The 14,960-nt window shown below is 42.1% G+C and overlaps 1 protein-coding gene across 5 annotated transcripts in view; it reads right to left on the reverse strand.

Annotated features, from left to right (window-relative positions):
- The window catches only part of ARL15 (ADP ribosylation factor like GTPase 15), a 416,142-nt gene extending 401,550 nt beyond the window's left edge, over positions 1-14,592 (reverse strand). For 3 of the 5 annotated variants that reach the window (XM_029216095.1, XM_029216094.1, XM_029216093.1), the window contains exon 1: positions 14,456-14,572. In XM_029216095.1, coding sequence (XP_029071928.1) covers positions 14,456-14,503 — 48 coding nt within the window. In that variant the 5' untranslated portion in view covers positions 14,504-14,572. Of the gene's footprint in view, positions 1-14,455 lie in introns of all 5 variants that reach the window. The other 2 variants (XM_029216097.1, XM_029216096.1) reach the window with 2 other exon arrangements.
- Positions 14,593-14,960: the final 368 nt, after the last annotated feature.

Consider the following 14,960-nt stretch of genomic DNA (forward strand, 5'->3'; position numbering starts at 1 on the left):
CTCAGCAAGATGACCTCACGTTCCACTTCATCGGCATTTAATCCTCTCAAGTTCGGTCCCCTTTAGAAAGGAAAGCCGCCACTCAATGTCCCCTCCCCCCTCCAGTTCCAGCCCTGGCCTTCTTCTCCTTCGTGGTGAAATTTCTAGACAGTCTCAACTGTAGCGGCATCATTTCCTCACTTCCCACCAGGCCTCTGAGAGCCTCTGGTCAAGGTCATCACTGACACGAATCCAGCGAGCACCGTGCAGCCATTATCTTCCAGGATCTCTGGGCCACAGTTAACACAATTGGCCACTTCCTCCTCCTGGAAAGTCTCCCTTCTCAGCCCGCTCAGCAGGACACTCTCCAGGTTTTCTCCCAACCTTGCAGCTCTTTTTCCCTCTTGAGATTCCTTTCCTGTGGCTGATCCCACAAAAACTGTGTGCCTACTATGTGCCGGCCCTGACCGAGGCACTGGGCTTCCTCGGGTTCTCCCCTCCCCACTCAGCACAACCCTCCCTGGGCGAGCTCAGACGTGGACGTGACCTTGGCTTCAGTTACCATCTAAGTGGTTTAGGATGGTCAGACGTTAGTGGTCAGACGTTATCCAGACCTGGGTTCAGATTCTGGCTCCATCACATCACAGGCATGACACAATTTCTCTAAGCCTCAGTCTTCTAATCTCTAAAAGGATATTGAGTTGGCCAAAAAGTTCGTTCGGGTTTTTCTGTTACATCATATGGAAAAACCCGAACAAACTTTTTGGCCACCCCAATAGTAATAAATCATGCACGAAAAATACGTAGCACTATGCCTCCCACCTGATGATTTAATAATAGTGTATATATATGGCGAGTAACAATATTGTTTTTAACTACTCATCCAAGGCTCACCTCTCAGCTCCCATCTACTTACACGAAATCTCAACTTGGACTTCCCACAAGCAGTGCAAACTCCAGACTCAAAGTCCTCATCTTCCCTCTCCATGTGCTATTCCTTCAAGTGTCACCTATCACAGTACATGACCCATTTAGCCTCCCTGATGCCTGTTGTGGTCCTAAAACATGCCCGTAAATCCTCTGGCTTCCTCCCACCAAGAGGTGGTGTCTCTCTCCTGCCCTTGGCCCGAAGCATGCCTTTGTGACTGCCTTGATAAACAAGTGCAGTACAAGTGATGCTGCATGACTGCTGAAGCCAGGTTAGAAAGACCAGCAGCTTCCACCAGTTTCTCTTGGTACATGCACTCTGTGAGCCTTCCAGCTGGATGTAAGCAATGCCGCTCCCCTGAGTCCTCATGCAGAAAGACTGCGCGAAGAGAGATGCCACAGGAGTTCACACTTTTCCAGCCCCCAGATTTGCATGTTCCCAGCCCAGATGCCAGACCAGTGTATGAAGAAGCCTCGAGATGCCCCCAGCTGCCATCTGACGGTAACGTAATAAGGCATCCTGAGCAAGAACAATCTAGCTTATACTCAGAGAGACAAACAATAGCAAGATTTGGCAAAGGTGTAGAGAAACTGGATCCCCATATACTGGCGGTGAGAATGTAAAATGATGTAGACACTTTGGAAAACAGGTTGGCAGTTCCTTAAAAAGTTAAGCCTAGAGTTACCATATGACCCAGCAATTCCACTCTAGGTATAACCCAAGAGAACTGAAAAGATATGTCCCCACAAAAACTTGCACATGAGCATTCATAGCAACATAATAGTCTAATAATGGAAACAACCCAATGTCCATAAGTTGATAAATGGACCAGTAAAACGTGGTACACCCATATAACAGAATATTATTAGGCAATAGAAGAAAATGAAGTACTGATATATATTAAAACATAGATGAATCTTAAAACCTTTATGCTAAATGAAAGAAGTCAGATGCAAAAAGCTACATATTATATGATTCCCTTTATATGAAATGTAAATAAATGTCAGGATAGGCAAATCCATAGAGAGACATAAAGTAGATTAGTGATCACCAGGGCCTAGGGAGAGGGCAAAATGGGGAGTGACTGCTAGAGGGTACAGGAATTCTTTCTGGGGTGATAAAAACGTTCTGGAATTAGATGCAGTTGATGGTTGTACAACTTCATGAATATATTAAAAACCACTGAATTGTACAATTCAAAAGGGTGAGCTGTTATCTTGTAAATAACCTATAATGGAAAATAATCTAAAAAAAGAATAGATTTATATATATAACTGAATCACTTTGCTGTATACCTGAAACTAACATGATACTGCAAATCAACTATATTTCAATAAAAATTTTTTTAAAAAGGAAAAACAAGAACAGCCTAGCTGAACTCAATTTACCTCCAGATTCATGAGTAAAATAAATGTCTGTTATTAAGCCGCTGTTTTAAGGTACTCTGTTATTCAGGAATGGATAACCAGAATGATGCTCAAACCAAAAACCTGAAAATTATCCTTAAAATCCCCTTTGGTCTCATCTTCTACATCCAATGACAAAATCCTGGCAATTCGCAAAATGTTGCTTAAATCCACCTACTTTTCTGCATCCTTCCTGCCCCTACCTGGCTGTGAATACCATAATTTCATTCCTGAATCAGGACAGCATCTTCTTAACTGGTCTTCTTCCTCCAGTCTGGCTGCCCTTTCCAATCCTTCTCCACAGTGCAGCCAGATCTGACCATGTCACTCTAGGCAAACGTTAAAGGTTCCCACGACGTGACTGTAGAGGGACTCTGCAGCTCAAGTTTAGACACTGAGCCTGACTCTGCTCCAGCCACACTGAGCCCTTGGAGTTCCTTGAAGCGATGGAGTTACTTACCCCCAAGTCTCTGCACAAGCTGTTCCTTCACCCTGGCTCTGGCCCTGCCTGTCACTTGGCCAACTCGACTCAACTACAATGTTGCAGATTAAAAATGGCTCCTCTGAAAAGCTCTCCTTGGCCCTCAAGTCTAAGTTTCCCTTTCATATACCGCATTAGTAACCTTTATTTCCCTCTGAATAGAATATGCCACTCCAAAACATAACTGCTTACTTTTCATCTCTACAAGAGTATAAGTTCCTTGAGGGCAGGCCAATGTCTTATTCACTTGCATATCCCTAGTGCCCAGGACAGCACCAGAACCTAGAAGGCTTATAAAAAAAATTAGAGCTGTTTGAGTGAATGAATGATAATTATGTAAAGGCAAATTTATGATCACTTAAAGAATTAGAAAGAATGGAAAAAAGAAGAAAGTCATTCCAAGAGGGATACAAGATGACAGAGAAAAATTTTGAAATAAAAGAAACATTTAGGATTATCTAATTAATCCCACCTTTTTATAGATGAAGAAATTTAAGACGATAACATTGACCGGTTTGCCCAAACCTCACACTTAGTTGTTTCAAAGCCAGGAATACAACCAGGTCAACCAACCTCCATAGTACCTCTTCAGCGTTTCAGGATTTTCAAATGAATCACACAACTCAATAATGTAGGAATTTCAGACTATGGCCAAGTAATTTCTCCAAATTAAAAAAATCTGCCTTATAATCCTCTTGTACTATATTGTTCTCATGCCTGAACACACGGATGTAGCTCTGGGCAACTTTACATTTCCTTAGCATACAGACTCATCAGAATCAGGAAAGGAGTGACAACGTAAAGACTTGCTGAGGACACGGAGTAACGGGAACTCTTACACTACTGGTACAAGTCTAATTGGTACAACCACTTTGGGAAAAGTTTGGTGGTATTTAGTGAATCTAAACATATGTATGCCCTGTGAACCTGAAATTCTACTTGACCCAACAGAAATGAGCGCTTATTTCCACCAAAACCATGCACAAGAATGTCTGTAGCAGCTTTTTTCCAAATATCCCCAAACTGGAAACAACCTAGACGCCCATCAACAACAGAATGGATAGATTAGTAATAGTATATTCATACAATATTGCATTGCAACTAAAAGGAACAAACTACTGATTCACTCAACATGGACGGATTACACAGGCATGCTGAAAGAAATCACACACGAAAGAATACAAAGCTGTGATTCCATTTATATTAAGTTCAAAATCAGGCAAAACCAATCTATGTCAGTACTGCCTGGGAAGGAACACAGAGAGCCTTCTGGGGTATTAGAAAGGTTTTACATCTCCACCTGGGGTGGTTACAAGACACAGGTACATATAAATTCATCTAGCTGTACCTTTAAGGCTGTACACATTACTGTATGCAAATTACACTTCAATTAAAAAGAAGACAACAATTTGGTGAATAAAAAATTTGATTAGGGCTTCCCTGGTGGCGCAGTGGTTGAGAGTCCGCCTGCCGATGCAGGGGACAAGGGTTCGTGCCCCGGTCCGGGAGGATCCCACATGCCGCGGAGCGGCTGGGCCCGTGAGCCATGGCCGCTGAGCCTGCGCGTCCGGAGCCTGCGCTCCGCAACGGGAGAGGCCGCGACAGTGAGAGGCCCGCGTACCCGCGACAGTGAGAGGCCCGCGTACCGCAAAAAAAAAAAAAAAATTGATTAGAAAAAAATAAGTGCACATTAGCTTTATGTAATACCTTATTTTCATGAAGTACAGTATAAACATTCTCATTCAACCCTTACAGCCCTATGTTAAAGTTTTTTTGCAAATAAGATTCTCATTTACTAGTCATAATTACTATCTTTAAAAATACCTGAATCAGAGAAGAAAAGAGGAAATAAAAATTAAGTGATAGTAAAAATTAACTTTAACATTCTTTTTGGGACTAGAAGTCCTAATATGAGTAATTTGCAGAACAGACAGAAAAACATGTTTTATCCAAGGTCAAGGACAAATCTTTTGTGCCCAGCTCTTAAAATGTACAAGAAAGTATGTGCTCTGACATAATGTTTAGTTACATTATTTCACAAAAATTGTACACTGCCATTTCTGGAGAGTATAAAAATCCCCACGGTGTCACTGAAGGGCAGGGGGGCTGGGGGAGGGCAGAATCCAAGACATACACAAGGAGAAAGAGACAGACTCGCTTTATCTACACTTGCCCCCCTTCCGTTAATGCCATTATATTGAGTCATATGGACTCCTACACCAATCGGTACAGAAATTATAATGCGACTTTTTTTAAAACACACTTAATAATCAATAGTCATCAAAGAGGCTCTGATGCTATCTGAATTTTTCAAATGAGGAAATTGTAGTTTGGATTAATTTGTCTTAGACCAGGTTCCCAGTATTTGGGGTTTTAGAAATAAGTACATTCTAAATATATACATACATACAAACCTGAGGATGGATAAGGATTGTCATCTTTTTATTCTAACAGGTAATAACATTTTGAGAGAGAGAGAGAGAGAGAGATACTATTGTTCACTATCATAATAGACAGCATATTCTAACATCTACACAAAGTTGGAAAGATATAATCTCATATTTTTAAGACTATAAATTAAATGTACAATGACTTTGTAACACTCTGACTTTTCCTTTTTGCTATGGACTGACATTTGGAAAGCAGCTCGTATTACTCAGGTAACAAGTAGAATATCTAGGAATCAAGTAGAGGACTTCAAACTTTTTCTTCTCTATCACAAAATAAAACACATACAGATTAAGATTACGGATGTGTTACCAACCCTCATAACAACTGAGGCAGCTGGGATTACTCAGTTTCTCCTGACCCTCAGTTTCATCAACCATAAAACAAGAATACAAGTTCCTACACCTCTCAGAGGGTCGCTGAAAAGACCAAACAAATGGTGAATATATATTAAGTACTTCCTGCCGAATCTAGGACAGTAAATTCTCAATCAATATTAATTACCATCATTATCACCGTCTTTACTATTACATAACTTTGACTTAACAAACAGTAGCTGATTATATCCAGGAACTGTTTATTAACTTATTTAATCCATAAGTCAAAGCTTTAAAATGCAGGTACCTTTTGACCCTGCATAAAATCTACTAGAACATGATCATAAAAATACTCCAAAGGATTAGAAACACTGCATGTAATAATCTCCCTTTTTGAGATGCACCATGTACATTTGCATACTAAAGGCTGTACAATAAAGAAACTTGAACTTTGTTTGACCCAGTTTCCAAACTTACTTGGCATTGAAACCTCTTTTTGAAACCATAGAACAATACACTATCACAAAAAATCCAAGAGTTTATATTGAATGTCCACTGCAGCATTATTTATAACAAAACATTAACAAAATAAAACAAAAATTTAAACAAACATAAAATATTCAATTAAAAGGTGATGTAGTTAAGAGAATTATGGTTTACGGGTATAATGCAGAAAATTAATGTTGCAGAAGAGAAACTGAAACATAAGTGTAAAAAGCAAGTTATAAAACTATATCTTCATTATAATTCAGGATTGAAAAAATATTAATCGGATCTCTGTGGGTTGCTTCGATTACAGATATATATTTTTTCCATTGTGCTTGGCTGTGTTTTCCAAATTTCCTCACTAAGCTTTTACTTTAATAATAAATATGTTACCAAAATAATCTCATTCCTTACACAGGCAAGAATATATATGTACATGTGTTAATATGATTACAAAATGACTGCTCTAAACTGTAAAACAAACTGAATCATAAAAGACATATATTCACTAAAATTTCATTAAACAATTTATATGATTCATCGTGTGGTACTAAAAACAAGTAAACACACACATGCAAAATCATGCCTCAAAACCAACACCTATTCTTTCTTTGAGCTTCTCACAAAATCCAAATAAGATCTCTACATATAAAACCAGAAATGGTAATATCCGAACTAGAACTATAAAACAAATATCTACAGACACATACAATAACATTTGTTAACCTTAAAAACATTAGAGAAATTAAACAGGTTTCAAGAAGATAAGGATGGTCTGCTGCAACTCCTTTAAAATTAACACACACAGAACAATACTATATATTGTCTATGCATACATGCAAATATAATAAAAATGCAAAAACACACAATGAGAATGATACCCACTAGCTTTGGGATAGTTGTCACCACTGAGAAGGACAGAGGAAGAAAGCAGGGGAGAGCAGAAGCCTTTCGCCTTAAAGTTTCTTTCTTTTTTTTCTTAAAGAACACCAGAGTTTTGAAGTTAAAATGGCAAAATGCTAACAACTTCAATCAGGGAGGTAGGTACACAGAAATGTGTTTTCTTATTTTCTTTACTTTTTTAAAATACTTGCATTTATTAAAAATAAAACTTTGAAAGAACTGTATTTTGCTTTAGCTCCTGACTCCATGTGCAGATTGATTAGGAACAGGTGCAGGCGTTCTGCGCCTCAATCAATGGTCCTGGGATGGCTCCAGACTGTCATCTGCTTCCTCAAGAGAGGCCAGAGAAGCAGCTATCTTGTTGAAAAAAGAACCCCCAGGAATCCTTCTGGGGGAGACATGGCCCCAGTTGCTAGGATCTAAGTCCTCAACCCTGAGAGAGGCAATCCAGAAGTCAGAACAATTCCCAGCAACGCTAGGTACAAAGGAACCTGATAAATGAGATGGTCCTGCAAATCCAACTTTTAGTTCCTATTTAGTTACTCTTAAAATCATGTGCTTTTGGCTGTGAGTCAAAGAGCAGAATGCCAATGCTTATGCACGGGGTGAAGGAGACAGTGGGTAAACAAGAGAAAGCAAAATCAGTGAGCAAACTCTCTCACCTTAAGGTACAAACACATGTACTTCCCCAACTGAAGCAGGGCTGTCTGAGTTCCCAGGAGGACTTCTCCCAGGTGACAGCAGCAATCAAGCGACCTCTCAATTTCCAGCCCCATGCCTGAAACATGGCCCCACTCACTCATCCTCTCAACAACTATTAATTATTGCTAGGTTGCCAGTACTGAACCATGCTTACATGCATGGGCTTGGAATCCACCAAGCTAGGCTCATAGCCTTGCCCTGACACTCCACTGGTTACGTGATCCCGGCCATTACTCCACCTCACAAAGCCTTAAGCTCCCTCTTTTCTAAGTCAGTATGTCTTGCGCCTAAGTCAGCAGTATCTGGTTAACAGGACTGTTGGGAGGATTAAATTGGGTGATGCAAGTGAAACACTTTGCACAGTACTTGGTACATAGTTCCTTATTTACCGGGCTCCAGACTCAATTCTGGTGATAAAAGGATGATCAAGATAGTCAGGGACCCTGCACTGATATACGTTACAGATTCAGTGATGAAAACGTTAGCAAAGTGCCCAAAATTAAGAGTTTCAAGATGGTAACCACAGAGCATTAAGCCAAGCATGGGGGCCCTTCTAAGCCACATGCCCACGAAGCCGGCCCTGCCAGAAGTAAATGTGCTCAAACACTTTGCTGATACTCAGAAATGAGGGTCAACAAGAACTGGGCTTCTTAGATTCAACCAACCACCAGAAGCATTTAGGGAGATGCCTGGGCAGAGCACAGCATAACAGAGGGACTGCAGGCTCCAAAATAAAAGCCCATCATTAACTCAATTTGTGAGAAGTATCAGCATTTGTTAACTAAAATGCAGTTACCAGACATTCCCTAAAAATCTTTTCTTCCTTCTAGTCTACCTCAAAAACAAACGCTTTGGAATTCATGTCATCAGGAGACTTTGCCCAACTGAAATCCATAAGCAAAAGGCTACTTGGGGCCTGGTGTCTGCTGGGCACAGACCCACTTCCCATCAGCCCTTGGTTAAGGAGCAGAGCAGACTTCAGATACACTGCCAAATAGATTCTGAGTCTCAGGGACTTCTGAGTCTTCAAAAGATGACTGGGGCTTGTGGCCCTGAAGGTGCCCTTGAAGTGACACTAGGGGGCAGAGTACCAGGGTGCCTGGAAACCCATTTGTGGTCACTTGATGAAACACTGGATGGTGAAGGCCACCTCAGTGCCCAGAGTCAGGACATTACAGGGCGGGAGGCTCAGGACACAACACAGTTCTCTTTCTATCCGGCCTTCTTCTTAACAGTCATGTAGCAGAGCCAAGTCCTCGAGCGCGTGGGAACATCAGTCAGCCTGCTCCTGGCACCTGATTTCTTGACTCAAGAAGCAGCATGGTATTTACATGAAATACACTGTAAAAATTTCAACTGCATTCCAACAGCTTTAACACCAAGCTGGAAGGAATGCAGTGAAGAGGGAAGGCTCTGGGGCCACAATCCCAGCTTATTACTTGTTAGCTGTGTAAACCTGGTGAAATTACACAACCTCTCTGAGCCTTGGTTTAATGCATTACACGTGGAAAGCACTTACATTATCTGGCACCACAGCAAATGCTCAATAAATGTTAACTGATCTTACCCTCATAACTCCTATGCTTAATTCCCTCACCCCCCAGCATGTCTACAAGCACCTGGCTTAGGCGTCCTTCAGAATACAAGCTCCCAGAGGGCAGGAATCACGTCCCCATGTGTCCTCTCTTGGGACTCGTTCTACAAGCCTGGAACAATAGAAGGTCGAGAACCAGAACTACTGTTTTATATCGCAGTTCCTGCTTCATCGTCTGGATATTTTTAAAATTTTTTGATAAGAGAACTGTTTATTGTGCTCCCATTATTTTTATCTTATGATTTGTTAATAAAAGAATATCTACGGGGCTTCCCTGGTGGCGCAGTGGTTGAGAGTCCGCCTGCCGATGCAGGGGACACGGGTTCGTGCCCCGGTCCGGGAAGATCCCACATGCCGCGGAGCGTCTGGGCCCGTGAGCCATGGCCGCTGGGCCTGCGCGTCTGAAGCCTGTGCTCTGCAACGGGAGAGGCCGTAGCAGTGAGAGGCCCACGTACCGCAAAAAAAAAAAAAAAAAAGAAAAAAGAAAGAATATCTACGTTACTGACTAATCCAGTTGCAGTTAAAATTTAAAAATATGTGGCTTATGTCATTATGTTACACATCGTCAGAACATACAAGTTATAATGTTCACAGTCATTCATGGTCGAAAACAGCACACTTTTAAGACAACAGAACATCAGATGAAGTCACAACTGTGCCTTCACTCCTCGTTTTGAATGGGCTCACTTACAACTTAGTAGAGCCTGAGAGCTCTGTGTACATCAAGAGTTTCTGTTCTTGGTTGGTTAATTCCTTGGTTTGTATCCTGCAAATGGGGATGGATTTGTGCTGATCCACCCACCTTCTCTCACCTGATCTTCCCCATTGACACAAATTTTTATAATGACAGGTATAGCCTGTGACCAAGAAACTAGACCACATTCATCAACCTATACTAGGAAGAAAACTAGAACCCTGGCCTTATTATATCCCAAATCCAATACAGACACGCAATGATCATTATCTGACAATTAGCATCCAAGACTAATGAAGCACTTTTAGTTGTCACATTTTCAGGCCTAGCTTTGCATTTTAGTTCACAGTGAAACAAAGAAAAACACATGAGAGAGAAACCTACCAGCAACCCAAGCAGCAGAGAGAAACCTACCAGCCAGCCAAGGAGCACATCAGAGGCAGCCTCCTCCCCCTGTGTCTACCCAACTGTCCTGCCACAGGTTCCTGTAGAGCCACCTGCCTGCCAGCCCTACAGCCAAGCGGATCCCAGCTGGGGGCTCATCGGCTCTGACTTTCAGGGTCATGCACAAAGCAGGGGTCCCATAAATATTTGTTAAATGGATTAAAGAAAATATCCGAAGGTGGCTTTTATTTTTATAGGTATTAAATAATCCTCAAGAGAGTCTTGTGACTTCCTGCTTGCTGATGACACTCTAAATCTTTCCATATACTGAGACTAATATAAAAGGTAGTCCAGGGACTTCCCTGGCGGTCCAGTGGTTAAGACGTCACCTTCCAAAGCAGGGGGTACAGGTTCGATCCCTGGTAGGGGAGCTAAAATCCCACGTGCCTTGGGGCCAAAAAACCAAAACATAAAACGGAAGCGATATTGTAACAAATTCAATAAAGACTTTAAAAATGGTCCACATCAAAAAAAAAAAAAAACTTAAACAAAATAAAATAAAAATTAAAAGGTAGCCCATTATTTACCACTGAACGGTAACAGTCATTCCACAGGAGGCGTAAGAATAATATCAGCAACTTAACCACATTATATTGACATTCTACAACTGAAAAGCAACGTGCTGTGTATAAATCACTTTCCTTCCATTGTCTCATGTAATCATCAACGGCACTACACAAAGCATAACAAATTTTATTGCTGTTATTTTGATGGCAGAAGGGGGGGAAAGGTAAAATCCAGGCCAATCAACATGAATCGGTACACCAAGAATATTAAACCGAAAGGAATCCAGAAGTTGATCTTATCCAACTTTCCAGGAAAACATGGTAGACACGTTTTTCATTATAACTTGACTATTTTCTCCTACCATATTCAAAAAGCTCCACACGTTGTCTTACTAATTCTACCTGTAAGAAGAGAGACAGAAAGAAAGATGCTGGTACTGCCCTTTGAACAGCAGCAGAATCTTTACCTACAGACCTGACAGGTGTGCACATGGCCTTTAAAGCCCATCCTGAAATTGGGAAAAAGGTATGTGGCCTGCCAAGCAGATTCCCTCGTCAACCGGAAAACCAAGATTTTTTATATTAAATGGCCACCCAGCCTAAACAAATAATATCTTGATAATCTTAAAGTTAAGAGTAAAAGATACATTTTGCATTCCCCAGAGCAAAACACCTAATCCAAACAGATTTTATCTTGTCTTACTTTAGAAGCTGAACAGAAAAGAAGAATTGTCCCTTCGGTCTCATATTCATTCAACTCAACAAATAAAGATTGGACACAGGGCGATACATATAATTATTTAGGATAAGCAAGTTACCATTATTTCCCTAAACTGAAATCAATGAAAACCCTATCCACCTTATTTGTCCCCTCTAATTGAGAGCACTTCTTTTAAGTTAAAAAATCAACAGCAGCCTCTAAGATCAGAGAGCTTCATCAATTGTTTTAATAACCGCAATCTTAATGAAAGCTGTTAAAAACAGCACATCTACGTTTCTCATTTCTCTCCCTCTCCACTCTCCTCCAAATGAAAAAGGTTAAATGATGACATCCAGCCTAAAGTACAATGCATACACACACACAGCTCCCTCTTCCAGCTTCCAACAGCAACAATAAGAAAGTCAAACACCGATTAAAAAGAAAAAAAAGAAAAGATGGCACACAAATTATTCCTGTCAAGTGATAGACAGGGTATTTACTCTAGTCCACAAGCTCAACAAAATCTGAAGAGTTAAACTCTCGGAATGAAAGGAGCATATTTTCTCTGGAAAGTAGGTAAAAGGACTTGGGAGCTGATTTTTAAAATAAGATCCCAGGCAGAGTCAATGAGATTGATTTTCATTTTTTAGAAATTGGTTTTTAATAAACACCATATAAACTTTATGTACGAGCAAATGAATCCGTCTGAAAGGCAAGAAGAAAGGAATGGTGTATGGAACATCATTTTCTCTGAGAGCTGATAAGCAAAACGTAAACACAGAAGACCACCTGAGGAGGGTTTCTTCTTTTAAACTTAATGTTTAAGGATTTCCTTAAGTCTTTTCACAGCGGATACTTGGCACACTCATAAGAACGGACTTATTTCCTTTAAGAGTTTTTTTCTCACCGCCAGTGATGAGCCAAGTGATTTTTATGGGGCTGTTTCACTGCACTTGTGGATTTTTTAAAAAGCATAGATAAGGTGACAAAATAATGATTTTCCAAAAACAGGGTGTATGGGGGCATGGCAGGTACAACAAAAAGGCCATGTCGAACTTGGGGCCCATTGATTCTGACACAAAACTGTCAGGAAACTGACAAAGAAATAATCTGCTTTTAAGGTAATCTAGAGCCCCACAAACATTCCTCCACCCACCCTTAGACTCTCCATCAGTAAATTAACCTGAGTAATTAAAGAGTCTTCCAATTTTTTTCCCCATGCAATTTGCAAATTTAAAACTCACCCAGTAAATAAAATAATAAAATACCAGAACAACTTGAGTTCCTTTTTAGAAACTACTTAAGAATCCAAAATTAGCTTTCAATAATATAGGTAAGGGCAGCCCCTTCCAATTAGGTAATTATCCTCAACTTTGGCTTTAATTCAGGCACACTGCAAGACAAAGCCATGGTACTGTACTTGATAAGACAAGCTACAAAATAATCAGTTATTTAATTCAGAAAATAATCTTTAAGAAACATCCAACAACTCTCTTAACCTACATGGCACTTTGTATTTTAAAGAACCTCCTAATCAGATAACCCCCTTCACAGGCTCCCGTTATGGGCAGATAATGTCCCTTTATCACAAAGATAGAGGAAGTTACTGACATCAACAAATGAACCAAACAGAATTTGAACTCAGAATTTTTGACTCCCCTCGATTCACAAGGTCATGCATTAACTGCAGTAACCACCCCTCCCCACAAGACCACCAAACCAGGAACCTTCAGGGGAAATAAGCCCAAATACAAAATAACATTACAAAACCAGTCCTCGTCCAGCGTTTCTTGACTAGGAAAGCATTCACAGTCTTTCTTAGTACAGAATTAAGTGTAATTCCTAGAAGGCACTGGCAAATCTTTGCCACGCCAATCTGCAGTGAGAAACCAACTGCATGTGTTCAACAAGACGAAGGGACGGTCAATGTTTTTTAACCATCCACTTCAACTCTGCATTGCAAGGTAAACCTGCTAACAAGGTAAACCTGGTCATTGTTTAGGATCGAACACAGCCAGGGTCAATGAGGATCCCCGTGAACACAAACATGCAGCTGTGGGGAAATAATTTCTGGAACAATACATGGTGCTTGCATAATTACACACACACACACACAAAACAAGTGCTTTTTAAAGTAATGTTCAGTCCCAGCATTGTGCTGACACTTTTCCCACCTAAACTTCTCAGCATAAGCCTGGCCTAAAAAAGCACAGGTGGGATCCAATTCGTGCACAGGGTAAAAGCGGCGTGCATCCAAGGCAGGAACGGTGAGGCAATGCCTGCCCCTACCCAGTCCCTTCCACCCAGGCTGCGATGTAGATTAGTCCCGTCTACTTCATGGTAATGTGCTTTTAAAACCTCGCGGCGACCGAGGTCATAGCTTTAGAGATCTAATAACAACCAAATGACCGGACCTGCCGGGCACTTAGTAAGCCATTCTGGTTATGGCTCTTTAATAGTACCTGGAGTTCTGCTAAAGGGAGAGGGGGAAACTCCTGCTTCCCGGGAAAGAAAAGTCCTCTGCGGGAGCGCAGAAGGAAGCAAGGAACCCGAACGAGGGCGGGGGACGCCCAGCCGCCGCGGCCCCATCTCTCCGGGAGCGCCCGCGCGCCCCTCGCCCCACAGCACATCTGGCCCGGGCCGCACCTTTACCTGTCAGCTCCACCACCCACTCGGAGCTGCGGCCCCGCAGTCTCAGCTGCCGCCCCTCCGAGTCCCGGCACAGCTCTAGAGCTTGCTGCGGGAGAAAGAACCCCAAAGGCATCCCATCCCAAAGAAAGAAAGCAAAAAGGCTCTTCCTCCAGGCGGAGGGACATCGGGCACGTCGGGGTCCGAGAGGCGACACGCCACCCCTGCCCCGCACCTACCAGATAATCCATGTACAGAAACGCCTCAGTTATCCGGAGATCAGACATCCGGCAGCCTAGAGCATCCGGAACGGCTCCGAACCCGGAAAAAAAAAAGCAGCGTCTCCGGCTGCGAGCGAACAGCCCCTGAAAAAGCCAGCAACAACGAAAATAGCCGAGAGCAGCCGAGGACCCGAAGATTACACAAGGGGCGCGGCGATTGGCCGGATGGGCGGGCAGAAGGAAAAGAGAGCGCTCATTGGCTGTAGCGCCTATAAAAGGCAGGCCGCTGCGGGTGGCTGGGGAGAAACGCGGGAGCTGTCGGGTTGCTGATTCCTGTCAGGAGGTTTGAGGGGGCGGGGGCTAGGGCGGCGCGGGCGGAAGAGCGCGAGGGGAAAAGCGGAAAATCAGCTGGTGCTGTTGCCGCCAGAATTATGTGTGCCTCCGTGGTCTCCAAGTTGGGTAAATCGGAACCGAGCTGTGCACCAGTGCGAGAGAGCCTTTTTGTTACCTCCCATCACCCAGT

Source organism: Monodon monoceros, unplaced genomic scaffold (assembly GCF_005190385.1).
Source record: "Monodon monoceros isolate NGI ecotype Baffin Bay Population unplaced genomic scaffold, NGI_Narwhal_1 Super_Scaffold_12, whole genome shotgun sequence".
NCBI classification, from domain to species: Eukaryota; Metazoa; Chordata; class Mammalia; order Artiodactyla; family Monodontidae; genus Monodon; species Monodon monoceros.